This window comes from Pinus tabuliformis, chromosome 2_2, assembly GCF_031772625.1.
Source record: "Pinus tabuliformis cultivar Carrire ecotype Pingquan chromosome 2_2, CPIR1, whole genome shotgun sequence".
NCBI classification, from domain to species: Eukaryota; Viridiplantae; Streptophyta; class Pinopsida; order Pinales; family Pinaceae; genus Pinus; species Pinus tabuliformis.
The window spans coordinates 165,219,981-165,234,140 of record NC_142300.1 but is presented as its reverse complement, the minus strand read 5'-3'; the positions used below and the strand labels follow the sequence as shown (position 1 = coordinate 165,234,140).

Below are 14,160 nucleotides of genomic sequence, written 5' to 3'. Positions count from 1 at the left end.
TAGAGAAGATGCTCAACTTCTTTTATGTTAAAATATTAATTTTTAAGGTAAAAAGCCCCTAATCTAGCCTTTGGAAGAGCAAAAGGTCCTCTTCAACAATTAATTAATCTAAATTACAAAACTCGGGCACATGTACAAAGCAAATGGGCATGAGCCCTCAAAAATTGACCCATCCCCATAAAAGAGAGGTAGAAAGGGGGTTTTGGTGGAGGATCCAGCCTCCAAAGGTCCTTCAAAGCTCCTTCTTCTCCACAAAATCAGCAAATACAATCCAAATCTTCCTTCATACATCGGATGTGATCTAGCTCTGAAATTTTGTGGAGGGGCTGGAACACATGAGATCTCCAGGACCCAAAATTCATTTGGATAAATTCCACCTGGATTGTATTTTATTAAAATAATTAATATTTTTAATGGGGTTCCTAAGTCTAAACTTAAGAAAATAAAAATATTAATGGGTATTAATGAAAATATGGGTGAGAAGCTTCTAAGAGACGACGATCAAGTCTAATTTAAACTTAATTGTTGATTAGAGACCTAATCTCGGTCGTTGATTCATCAACAGAAAAAGTATAAATGGAGGCTTGGGGTCAGTTGGAGAGGACACACAGAGAGATTGAGGAAATCGATTTTCTGAGGTGATAAGTTCTCAGGAGGAAGATCGATTGGGGAGATCTTGCAGCTGAGGGGCAGTGATAGTTCGGGAATACAGACAGAGAGGCGGAGAGAGACTTGTGGAGGTAGCACAGTAGCCGGGAGAGCTGATGCTAGGCCAGTCTGGGCCCACGCAGCCTTGACACAGAGCCAGGAGGGCCAAAGCAGAGGAAGAATTGCCTTCCACGCAGAAAGTCGGGGAGCTACCGGAAAAGCTGACGCATTGGGTAGAAGGGCTGACGCAGAGCCTGAAAGAGCTCCACACAGGCCCACGCAGTTACTGTGAAGGGGCAGCAAAGTTGTAGCCGGGGCCAGCTAGTTTTGTTGTCGGATCAACCGGATTTTGTCCGGTAAAGTGAGGTAAAACTCACTCAGGTTCTCCACTATTGTATTTCTCTATAACTGGTTTGCCGGGAGGTCAACCATCATTTGTATTCAGAACTTCTACTTAATAATAGAAAACCCTCAGAGTTGTTGCACCGGTTTTCCCACATTGGGTTTTTCCAAGGACATTAGTCCAAAAATAAGTGTGTCCTCTGCATAATGTCTCATTTATTTTTCAGTTCTTGATCTGTATAGTGGTGTAGGCTGCAGTGTATTTACATTTGTATTTTCTGAATATTTTCCGAAAATAACTTGTTAAATGAAGAAAACAAGTAGGTAATGTAAATCAGTTTATTGCTGTAGGATTTCTGGTTTATTAGATTCAGAAATTTTCGCAGAAAGGCTTCAAGATACATTCTCCAGCTTAAATGTCACCATGGAAACGCCAATTCTACAAAAACCACACTACAATTTGCTTCTTCCATCATTCAAGCAAGCGATGCTACATGTCTTTCCTTATGGGTAGACATATGTGACCTTCAAAGTGCAACGCTCACCCTTGAAAAGCCATCCAAAGGAATAGAGTGGGGCTCCAAAGTGGGCCTTCCCATGCTATCAGTTATAGTATCATTGAAGTAACCTTCATTGTAAACAAGGGCTGTCAAAGGTGTATGTTTCACTTCAAGGGTTGTCAAAGGTGTACGTTTAACTTCAAGGGCTCTCCAAAGGTGTCATTTCCTTCACCAATGAAGCAAGCCACATAGCCATACGTGAACATAAGGACTTTCAAAGTACACAGCTTACCCTTCCTCTGTGTAATGTCAGTTCCATCAAATTTTATTTAAGGTCACTTCAAAATTTGCCATGCTAGGTCAGCCCCAGGTTCATTTAGGTCACTTTTCTTTTAAAAGTTCGGCCTGTAGGTCAGCCTCATGTCTGTTTGTAGGTTGGCCCCAGTCAAGACTTATTCGATGTATAAGCATGCATATAAGTATCAAGGGCCTTTTATTTGATAAGATCTGGCCTATTCTGAGAATGGACTCTCTCCTCGGCATATCTGGACGACGTATTACAGCATACTGTGTACAGTAACCTCAGGAGATGCTGCTCATGTGTTTCCACAGAATAACTGATCCTCCAAGTTTCCAGTTTTCTAGCATATGAAGATATTAGGTGCACATACCAACGATAAATTTGCATCCATTAGATCTGTTCTCAACAGAGTATGTATTTCTTCATGAAAATTTTGTCATATATCAGACCTCGTTTCTTTAAAATACAGATCATCGAAGATCTCCAAAACTTTCCATTTGCATGCGGACAATTGCTTCACATTTAGAGAAGCATAGCCAGTCAATATTTGCAACAGAATCATACAGATAGACCATTCTCAATTCCTGAATGTGGATTCCTAACACCAATTATTAAAAAGAAACACATCTGATATAAGGGGGAGCTGTTTCTTTTACTTGTCAACCAGCAATGAGTTCTGCCCACCAAACTTTGTATTTGTCTTCAGTGTAATATTAGTAATGTAATCACACCTGTAATTTTAACATGCTCTGTCCAGCCACACTGGGTCCAAATATCCCAATTTTCCTAAGCTTTTTACAGTAACAATAACAGTGTTTATTATCTTGTTAAAACATTATGCACAGGACAAGCTTGAGATGATTACCACTTTTCTCTGCTGAGTCTATCACATGTGACTCAAATTCTTTTACTTCATTCTAATCAAAAAGAATCACCAGTATCCTTGTATGCCAGCTAGCTTGCTTTCTGTCATAAACAGAGTACCAAAGCCACAGCTATGGCTTATAGAAACCCAGTCCTCAAGTAATTCTGTAGCTGCTTGTTTGAGGACAATTCTCTTCATTACTTGTGGAAGAGTGAGGGTTTGCTAAAAGCATGAAGGGGCAACCCTTTGGCCTGAATATAGTCCTATCAACGATGGGATATATGCTGCTGATGTGAATGCTGTAGGTCTCATTTGATTCCGGAGTTCAACCCCTACCAATACCAGAACCTCTCTTTGGTTGATTTACCAATCTATGCCACAAATATACACTGAATCAGTTTGACAGATAACTGCTATAAATAACAGATATCCCACCTCCTGTAATGTTACTGACCGACTGTTGTTGAACTGCTGCCAGTCTCTTCATTCAATGGGATAACTCTCTTGGTTACTCATTTTGTCTTGGAAAAAATTGTATGCAACATTCCCCACACTAGGGACTTCATTCTCTATTTTATCATTCTGATCTTGGTAAACCATATTTCCTTCATAATCTGCACCTCCAAACATCTGAACTCCTGGCCCTCTCAATTCTATTCCAAAAGTAAATGAATAATGATCCATGGTAACAGATTTTGACACCAATGATGATCAGCCTTCCATTTGTCATACTCCTATGCTCAGTGTACTTCAAGAGATTAACTTAATTATCCCAAGATTATTTATGCAAGAAAAACCCCTCGGTGGTTATAAACAACTCCTCAAGACTTGGTTACAAACTGTACAATAACTTGTCTTCAAATATGGGCATTTCTTTTGTAAGGTAAGTTCTGCTCATAAATTCGCCAATGACTGGTTAACATTAACAAGCAATCTCAAAGATGTTGTAGATGATGTTGAAATGAGACTACTGGAGATGGGTTGTGTTATCACACAAACTCACAGCTCTTGGTAATATAAAGTTTGATGATAGGACTGCAGACTAGTGTCTTTTCATTGGGCATGGGCTCAACTAGTTCTCCTTTGAGAAGGTAAGAATGGGTACAGGGTGATTATTAAGGTTGTCCATGGCTAACCTTAGAGGATCCTCCTATAGGGTGATAACTAGGGTTGTCCACTACTAATCCTAGAAGATCCTCCTATGACTTTTGCAAGCTCCAAGACAACTTCAATTTAACATTCTTCCTAGGGTTTGCAAGATAGAATCTATCCAAGAAAAATACAAGAGAATGCACTTTCACTACTAGATAAGAACATTTGCACTTAATACATTCAACAAATAAATCCACAAGACTTAGAGAGACCGCTTACTCAAGAAATTGTTGCTCGCCCATAAACTCTAGGGATGAAACGTCAAAGAAGTTGAAAAAATTTATCCACAAAATATCTCCAGAATAAGGTACATTAGCCTTCCATTCATAGCACCAAATTCAAGACAAAATAACTCTAACAAATTTCAGACTTGTAAACGGATTACTCCCCCAACCCAACCATGAGTGAAAATGAGGAAGTGCCTCTCTATTACTCCAACAAAATTTCATAAATGTTAGAATTGCTAAGGGATTTATCCCCCAATACAACCATGAGTGAAATGAGAAAATGCCTCTCTGTCTATAAGGAGAGAGGCTCGACTTCCTTTACATTAAAATACTAATATTTCAAGTAAAAGGCCCTAATCTAGCTCTGTGTGGGGCATGGGGTATTCTTTAGTTTTCTGAGTCTCATTTTATAAAGTTTACAGCTGGCCTGGGAGGGAGTTCTACCAACAATGCAGAATTGTTTGCATTAAATTTGCTTATGAAGTGTGCAGCAGATAAGAATGCAGATAAGAATGTTTCAAAGTTGCAGGTCTTTGGTGATCCCAACATTGTAATGGATTGGGTGACTGGGAAATTCAAAATGGAAAGTCTAGTTCTAGCTCCGAGATATAAATAGCTTAAGAGAATAAGGTCTGTGTTCGATTTGCTTTCTTACATTCAAATTTGCAGGGGGCTTAACACAAAGGTGGACACTTTGTCCAAAGATGGTTTACAGGTAGCAGTGGTTTAGCAGACACACATGGAAATGGAGAATGTAGTTTCAATGCCTGATCTTACCCTTTGAATTCAAGATGCTTGAAATCTTCTGGCTTCCGGCTGTTATAGTGTAGTCTTCTTGGACGCACATACGGAGGTGTTTCTTTTAATTCTCATCATTCTATGGATCTTTAGGAGACCTTTACGGTAACATTTTTCTGTCTGTTAATGAATATATCAAAGGAACAGCCCAGTGCAGTTCTATTTGACTGTAAGGTCAATTACAAATACTTACATGCCTCTTTCATTAGAAGGTGTTTTGTTTTGTTTTTGAGTGTGTGTTTTTTTCTGTTGGGGTCAGGAGTTTTTCCCTCTGGAATTTTTGAATACAGGAACGATCTACAGTCTATAATTTTTTTCTCTGCTAAATAGAGTTACAATTTTTGCCGAGGTCAAAAAAAGTCGTTATTCTTTTGAATTTCATGTCCCACACTGAAAGAGGAGTTGTATTGTATAGCCTCTTTAGGCCTTAGAGGCTAACAAAACTCATTCTCTGTGGACCCATTGTCATTATAAATTCAGGTAGATGGAAAGGTGAAGTCAGAATCTAATGTCTGTTTGAAAGGGGATGCTTACAACACTCTCGATTCAAGCATTGTGTCAGTTAAACAAATATACAAATGAAAAATGAAAAAAACCAATATAATTACAATAATCACTGTAATATATAGGTAAATGCAACCCATAAACATATGAATTAAGACGAGGGAGGGAAGGAAAAAGCAAGCTAACCGTGAGAGGAACCAATGCCACGGTATATATAGGAAGCTTAATTGCCCTTCGTACGAGTGTAGCCCGGGACACTTGTTCTTCATTTTCTTCTCCTTGGTTAACTTCACTAAGTCCGCTCATGCAAAATCCTCTGGTCAAGCCCAGTTCCTTGGTTCTTCCAACCCATCTGCCTGTGAAGAATAGCTTATGGGAACTTCGTAATTTTATCGACTTTTTAGAGCAGAGAGTCCTTAATCTCCCGCGGTCCACAATATGTGGGGTTGAAGAAGAATTGCAGAATGACAATGGCGGGGAAATGGGTGAAACACAGATAGGACGACACGTAGCAATCACCATCGCCCATGTCGGCACAATCATATTAACTCAACTTCAACTGACCTGCGTGTGGATGTATGGAAAGTGTCGGCCCATCACATCCTTCAGTGAATTACCAACAACGTTATCTACAAGAAAACACCAATAATTTTGAAAAGAAAATATAATTTTAAATTTATTTCAATAAAGTTATTGTGATCAAGTATTGTGTGTTTTTCAAAATATTATGGATAAAAAATTTCGGTTAGTCTCCATTTAAATTTGATTTAATTAAATAAAAATAGTGTTGGATTAAACTTATAGAGATACATAGAAAGAAAGAAAGAAATTATTTTAATGTCCGCGAAGCTAAAGATAGTCTATGGGACAGATTGCTTCTTCTTCTATTTGATGTATTCGGCCATTTTTCTGTGAAGCTTCACAATAAATGCTCCCAACTTCTCAACAAACCCCTCGCTAAATAGGTTATCCCAAGAGCTAGCTGCCAGCATATCTGCATAACTTTCCCTGTTGTCTTTGAAGGCCTCACATTCTAAAATGAAATGTTTTTCTATTTTCATTTTTCTAGAAGAACAAAAAATGCATACCCTTTCCTCCCACACTTCCTTTGGCCTTTTCCAACACCCTGTTTCACAATGGAGTTGATGAGAATTAGTCCTTAACTGAGCAATAAGAATTTTGGCTCTCCAAGAGATATTGGCCTCTATGTATGCTTTTGGTTGATGATTATGAGTGGGATTAAACACTTCAATATAGTAATTTTTCTTTCTTCCTAACTCCTTATCCCAAGTACGTTTGTGGAACTTTTCCATAACAAAAGCTTTTATCTCTTTGTTGTTTATGGGACACGCGTTCAAGCAAATACCCCATTTACTAAACCATTTGTTATTTTGTTGCATCCAAGTTTTTTTGCTCTTGCACAATCTACCATTAAAAACAACCTTAGGCCATCTACCCTCTTCCATTTGCTCATTTTTTTTTAAATACCTTATGACTCACACCATAGCAATTGCTTCAATAGGAGCAATCCATGTTTCACTTAACAAGATATCATAAGGAAATGCACTTTTAATCTTAAATTTGTTTGTAATCAAACGCTTCTGAATTTTCTCAATTTGTCTCCACTGCATGTCGGAGATACTGCTAGCCCACAGTTCACAACCATAGAGAATCACCGAAATCACTAGAAGCCCAAAAAGAGTTTGAGTGGTCTTCCAGTCCCATAACTCTGCCTCTCTACACCTATTTTGAAAAGCATAAAATGCTTTCCAACCCCCCAAAGTTCTTTTCTTTCTACTATCATTCCAGCTTAAATTTTTGTTGAAGTCAATTCCGAGGTATTTGTAATCCACAACTTCTTTCAGAATGTTGCCTTCAAAGTAGAACTTATGCTGGTTATGTTTTCTTTTCTTAGAGAAGACCACTACTTTCGTTTTGCTGATATTGACTTGCATCCCCACACTTCTACAAAAATGCTCAAGGGATAGTAAGTTCTCTTGCAAACCAAGAGCCGATTTAGCAATCAGAATAAGGTCATCTGCATACAAAAGAAGCCTTATAACAAACTTGCACAAATAGATACCATCATCCCCTTGTGAATTTAACCACTCCTCAAGCTTGTCGATATATAAACCAAAAAGGGTAGGAGACAGTGGGCAACCTTGCTGGACCCCGATATCGCTTTTAAAACTTTCAGAAATGCCTGTTGAAGCTCTAATTTTGACTTTCACCTCTCATACAGCCTATGCACAACCACTCTCAAATGTTTAGGAACCCAAAGTTCCTCCCTTCTCTGCCAAAGTTTATTCCTAGGAACCAAGTCAAATGCTTTTCTGAAATCAACAAAGCAACAAAAGACTTCTTCCTTTTTTTCCCAAACTTTTTCAATGATGTGCCTTAAAGTTATGCAATGATCAATTGTGGAATGCTTAGGTCTAAAACCTGCTTTCCCTTTAGCACGCTTATATCTTTCTTCTACCCACTTGCTAATTTTGTTCTCTAGCATGCTTCCAAATAGCTTTGCAAACAAAGGGTTTATCATGATGGTCCTATAATTAGAGGGATTATTGACGTCATCGCTCTTGAAAAGAGGTATTTCCAGACTAGTTGTCCAATCTGTGGGGAGCCCTTGTCGTATGATTTTGTTGAAGATTTTTGTAATGTGAGGTGCAGGAATCTTTGAGCCCCACTTTAGATATTCTGCTTGGAGTTCAGCTAAGTCTTTTTCTTTTCCAACACCCAACTTCTTGATACCCATCTCTACCTCTTGTACCGTGAAGATTTCAGTATCAGTGTTGACCAAGGGGGGAGGGTCAACCTTGGGAACTTGCTCATAGAGTTGTCTTGCATAGTCAAACCATTTAGAAGCTGTAAGATTATTTCCAATTTGTATCTTTTTCAATTGGAGCTCCTTCCAAAATAATTTGGAATTATTTTTCCCAAGGAAGATTAGTTCTTCCCTCCTTGAAACCATGAAATTAGCCTTTTTCTTGCTTAATAATTGCTTGTAAGATTTGAGCTTTATGTTATCCTTGTTTGACTCTTTCCACGTTCTCCTTGCCTTTTTGCATTCCTCGTCAAACCAAGCATTAACTGGAAAGCAATTTGTTTTAGACTTCTTAATCTTTGTTCTTTTGCACTTTGCAGGTGCGCATTGAATTAAATGTGTTAATTCATGACTATGAAGGTTGTGAATAGTAATTTTCTCCTTCTCAAAGAGCTTCTCTAGCGTCATTTTGAAGGTATTACAATTTTCTGGGGTCAAAAGAATTATGCCCTATGGGAGATTTTGTTGGACATGCTGAAATTTTGACTCTAACTATTTCTTTTCAATCTAAGAGAAACATAAATAAATTGGCTTGTGATCTGATTTCAAACCCCACAGCTGATCTCTAACCAAAACTTTTTCCATTTTCTCACACAAACCATGCGAGCAAATTACATAATCTACCACATTTGCTCCATTGTAAGTATTGCAAGTGAAATTATCGGACTTTGCCCATCTAGTCAAGCCAATACAAATGACTAAATCAAAGGCCCCACATAGAGTAAACAATTGTTCACCAAAGAGATTGCAGCCCTTGTCCTCTGAAATTTTTTCCCACTGATGATTACTTTCTTCTATAAGCCAAATAGGGTCACAATCATCTTTACAACAAATAATGCTAACTTGCTCACTTGCAGTCCTAGCATTGAAATCACCCACTATAAGGACTTCACCTAGCTGAAAATATGTTGCAATAACCGCTTTTAAAGTTGCAAATGGATATTTGTGGTCAAGCCCTCTACCTTTGTATATTTTTGAAACATGTGGCGCAAAATATCATGTTGCAATTCTGATGTGGTTTCCATTTTCTGATATTTTAAACCAAATGAATTTCTTATTTGAGTCTTCTTTTTCTAACTGAATGAGACGACCTTCTTTCTCCCTTACTAAAACCATGATACCCCCGTGCCCTTTGCCATTCCCTGCTGCCTTGTTCCACACTGTCATCTTCCAGTATCCTTCAAACAGAGGTGTCTTTCACCCTTCATGCTCATGTGTTTCTATGAGGCAAATTATGTCTCTATTTTCCGCAATAGGGCCTAACCTAGGTCCTCGTCTCCATGGGTAACCTCTGCAGTTCCAACAAACTAATCTTAAGGAAACCTGGGTATGACTTGATTGATATTTATTTTGACATGCAAGACTCGCATTTGAGTCTTTTTCCTCGTTTTCCCATACTGACCTTGCTTTCTGATTTCCTGTTGAAGAGTTTGTTGCCTCTTCTTTATTACTATCTTGCTGCTTTGTTCTAGAAGGAGGTCCAAATTGCGTTATCACATCTTTGCCTTTATAAATCCATGCTCTCTTTCCTTCATCTCTTGCTGCCCTAACCTTTAAAATATTTCCTCCTGTTGTTTTACAGTTAAATCTTCTTATGGGAAAAAACGAGAACCCCTCAAGAGATGTTTTTGCTTAGAATAATATATTTATCACGCAAGCTAGGCATAATGACTTTTATGGGCCTAGCTCTCTCCCCGTTAAACTTACCCACCCTCCATGCTTGGCATATTTGTCATTGCCATAGCAACTTGTCTTTCAAGAAGCCTCTTGCAAGGTCAAGAGTACATTCATTTTTCCCATAGTCCCCTTTAATAATTATGTTTGCTGCCCTATTTTGTCTTTCCTTGCCTTCACTATCTTGCATGTTGTCAACCTGAATATTTGTTTCTCCTTCCTTATTAGCAGAATTGCTAATAACTTGAGCCCAAGTTTTGGAAACTTTTGTGGAATCTTCTTTCATTTCTTCTCTTGCATTCTCTTCATGGTTGTTTATTTGGGTAATCATTTTCCCTTTATCCTTGGATGATTTCACATTCACCACCTCTATACTTTCCACTACATATTTCTTTATGTTTTGCACATCTGCCTTCATGCATTGCCATTATGTCTTCCCTATTAGGGGAGCTTCCTGTAGTAATGCCACTTGTTCTTTTAAAATTTTATTGCTTTCAGAAGAGAATAGTTCGATGAGAAAGCGATTGATTATTAAAATATTTGTTTTTATTATAAGAAATAATGTATTTTAGTTTTATATTTATTATTTAAGTAGTAAATCTTAAAATATTTAATGATTAAATTTATTTATTTTTATTGTAAGAATTCGTGGAATATTATATAATTTGGTTGAGGTGGACATTTCAGTGGAACACTTTACTCATCCTCAAAACAAAAAACTCCATTAATATTTTTATATTACTTATAAAATAATAATATTAATGAATTTTTTATTCTTATTATTTAATTTAAACCTTTTGAAATACTTCCTATTTAGAAAAAATATATAATTTAAAATTATAGTTTAATGGTAAAATTTTAAAAAACAATTTAAGAAATTATTAAATTTTGTTTAGTTTTTTAAGTATTGTAAAATTTAGACGTAATTTATATAACACTAGGAAAACTTATCATAATTCAATTGTCAAACTAAATTTAAGGAGTGCAAGTTGACTCTTCATTGTTATTCAAAGAAAATCACGTCACTTAGAACAACACGTTGGTGGTCGTAAGGGGGTACGCTTTCACTCTTGCCAGAGGTACCTCTGGCTCTTAGGTCGTTAACCTATTTCCTTACATTTGAAGATGACTAGATCTTAGCCAAGCAGAAGCAGTGTTAGGGCATACTCTAGGACCACAAGGAGAAAGTTGTTATCTTTTTTATCTAATTTAAATCAAACTTATTGATATGTTTATTTTTAGTAACTTAATTCTTGATGAGTTATATATGATTTTTAAATAACTATTTAGTATTTAAAAAAATTGTACTATTATTTCATAAAAAGAAGTATAGCCTACTTTCATCAAAGTTTACCTCGAGTGGTTTGACTTGCAATGATGAAATCATAATAACCAAGGAAGTCACAAGATCCAATCCACCTAGGTTCCTTGGGTTAGTGATACATGTTATTTGTTAGGGTGATTTATCTCAAATATCATTCACAAAATTTGATGAAATGCCCATAAAATTTCTTTAAAGAAGTTTTCCATGGAAAAAATAAGAATATTAATTAAATAAATTTCTCTTCTTCATATTAATATTTATAAAAATAGTCTCAGGGGCAGTTCAACGGGTGATTGAAGTAATGTGAAATCTATGAAAACTGAGGGATCCAATGTTCAAATCCCCCTGTTTGTGACCTGATTTACGGACAGGAGGACAGGTCGTAAACCCTGAGAAATTTATTAGTTATTACATGTCAACGGGTTGTTGGGTTCCTGTGGGATACAAATATATATATGATGCTAATATTGTTTACTATTCATTGAGTCTCTGGAACAAATAAAACTAGTCGTACTAATTATTCTTTATAATATCATTTTATGTTTGAATGTAGTGAAAATCCTAGTACCAAAAGCATTATGATTGTCATAAATCAAGAGGTTTTGAAGAGTATTCACTTATGAAACTAGGTAAAATTATGTCTCATATTATTAAAAGTAAAGCAAAGTAAAAAAATGATCTTCATTGTGAACTTCTTCTGTAACACAAATTTCACACTTTCGTTCATCCCAAAGTGTTTTTTGCATTAGTCCACTTCACCATGGAAATTATGAGTGTTAGTATCTCTCATAACTATGTAATGTCAATTTTATTCACACTTTTATTTCACTTTTTTATACATATTATCTTTAGGGTTGTTTACATTAGCACAAGATTTTAAGGACTATCAAAGACAACCATGTCAATGTATCATTGTTTTCTCATTTTTTTTGTATGCCTTGATATCATTAACGTCACTAAAAACATAAAAGCATTGTGCACAAGTCAACAAATTTGTTATTCGAAAAGTTATTATTCTTAAATTAACAATTATTAGATTCAATAGCCCCGCAGGTTAGCTCAATTGGTTGAGCTCCCATCGTTAAAACGCCTTCTCTATTGAGAGGTCACGGGTTCAATTCTCTCGACACCCTCGAGATTAGGCTATGTGGTTGAGATGACAGAAAGTGATCAACAACTCAATCACTTCTTTGGGAAAGTCATCACAAGAGCTACTAGGCTTGCATTGATAGTAGAATAATTCGACCATGAAACGCTCATCCCTATTCTGCAAGAGTTTTTGGAGATATCCCTAACTTCGTTACTTGACAGAACTTTGCTAGGAAATGGGCTCGTCTTTGACGACAATTGGGGCAGAATCGTGAGCTAATATGATGCCAATGATTCCACTACAGACTTCAGATTGTGCCTTTACAACGATCAACATTACCATTTTGATTACTTATGTTTCGCCAGCGCCATGCTCACCAAGCTTAATGGTCACTGGGTGCACAGGTTTGAGCCTCAGATTTATTCCATTATGAACGATTTTTGACTAGGTCTAATGATCGGGTGGCATTATATACGTGGCTGAGGAGTTTGTATCTATCGAAGCTCCATTCATGGGTAGTTGGATTGACAGAGTTCCCTGACTGATCAAAACAAGAGAGCACCAACTAGGTCCTCATGATAAAACCCATATGATTGGTCCTTCCATGAGACACTATTCTTGGAGAAATTTCATAAGATTGGTCCTTGCATGAGACATCGCATATCTCATAAGTTGAATTACATCCTACTTGTCATAATATAGGTTTGTATCTTGGTTTATTGAAGGTGCATGTCATTGAGAATCATTTGGTACAAATATTTTGTGGGTGTAGCGATCACCATCTCTAGGGTCTGTGAACCATAAGCAAAAAAAAACATCATTAGATTTAATAAGCAGGTTGTTGATATCTAAAAAATCTCAATAACGTGAATTGTAAAGGTAGCTTTAAGCTAAGTTAATTCTAAAACCTATTGTTAATCGATTATTGCAATGAAAGAAGCAAGGTGATTTTTGCCCAATATTGAAGAGATTATATTGTCTGTCAAATTCAAGATCAGCTTAATTTTAAGTTTTACACGAAACTAATAAAATTGTGTGTGTGTGTGTGTGTGCGCACATATGTGTGTGCACACACACCTATATATAGAGAGACAAAGACACATACACTATTTTTACACCGAAGATGTTTTCTTTGCGGGGTTGGGGTGAGTAGACACTGTTCACCCCAGCCAATCTCAACGTCCCATTTTCGTTGTCCTCGATCGAGTGATAATATGACACATGGAATCATCCCAATCATTATTCATGTCAGCTTCTTGTAAGGTGATCTCATACAACGTCAAATCATGGCTTACCCACATGTGCTCGTCTTACATCTCAACTACCACAGCATAGATAGTGACCTTGTTGCAATTGTCAAAGATTCATGGATTTTCTAGGAAATCCCCATTTCCATAACTTAGTATTGGAGGACTCAACCCAAGTCGCTCTAAAGCGTGGAGTCACGTGATAGAGTCCCTAGAACACGACATGAGCAACCTACAACTGATCAACAACTCAACTACTTCTTCAGGAAATCCATCGCCAGAGCTACAATGCTTGCAATTATAGTAGAAGAATCTGACAATGAAACGCTCACCCCTATGATGCAGGGGTTTCAGGAGAGATCCCTAACTCTGTTGCTTGACTAAACTCTGCCAAGAAATGGGCTCATCTTTGACAACAAGTGGGGTGGAGTCGTGAGTCTATACGACACCAATGATTCCACTGCAGACTTTGTATTGGACATTTACAACAATCACCATTACCATTTCGATTACTTCTGTTTCGCCAACATTGTGATCTCCAAGCTTAATAGCCACTGGGCACGCAGGTTTAAGGCTCAGATTTATTCCATTGTGAACGATTTTTTGATTGAGTTGAATGCTCTGTCAGAATTATATACAAGGCTGAAGAGTTTCGATCTAT

At 37.1% G+C, this 14,160-nt stretch overlaps 1 protein-coding gene across 6 annotated transcripts in view; it reads right to left on the bottom strand.

The window, feature by feature from the left end:
• Positions 1-5,960, bottom strand: part of ABC4 (UbiA prenyltransferase family protein) — a 235,356-nt gene extending 229,396 nt beyond the window's left edge. For 2 of the 6 annotated variants that reach the window (XM_089404432.1, XM_089404434.1), the window contains exon 1: positions 5,524-5,959. In XM_089404432.1, the coding sequence (XP_089260558.1) occupies positions 5,524-5,880 (357 nt within the window). In that variant the 5' untranslated portion in view covers positions 5,881-5,959. Of the gene's footprint in view, positions 1-5,523 lie in introns of all 6 variants that reach the window. The other 4 variants (XM_089404435.1, XM_089404433.1, XM_089404430.1 and 1 more) reach the window with 4 other exon arrangements.
• Positions 5,961-14,160: the final 8,200 nt, after the last annotated feature.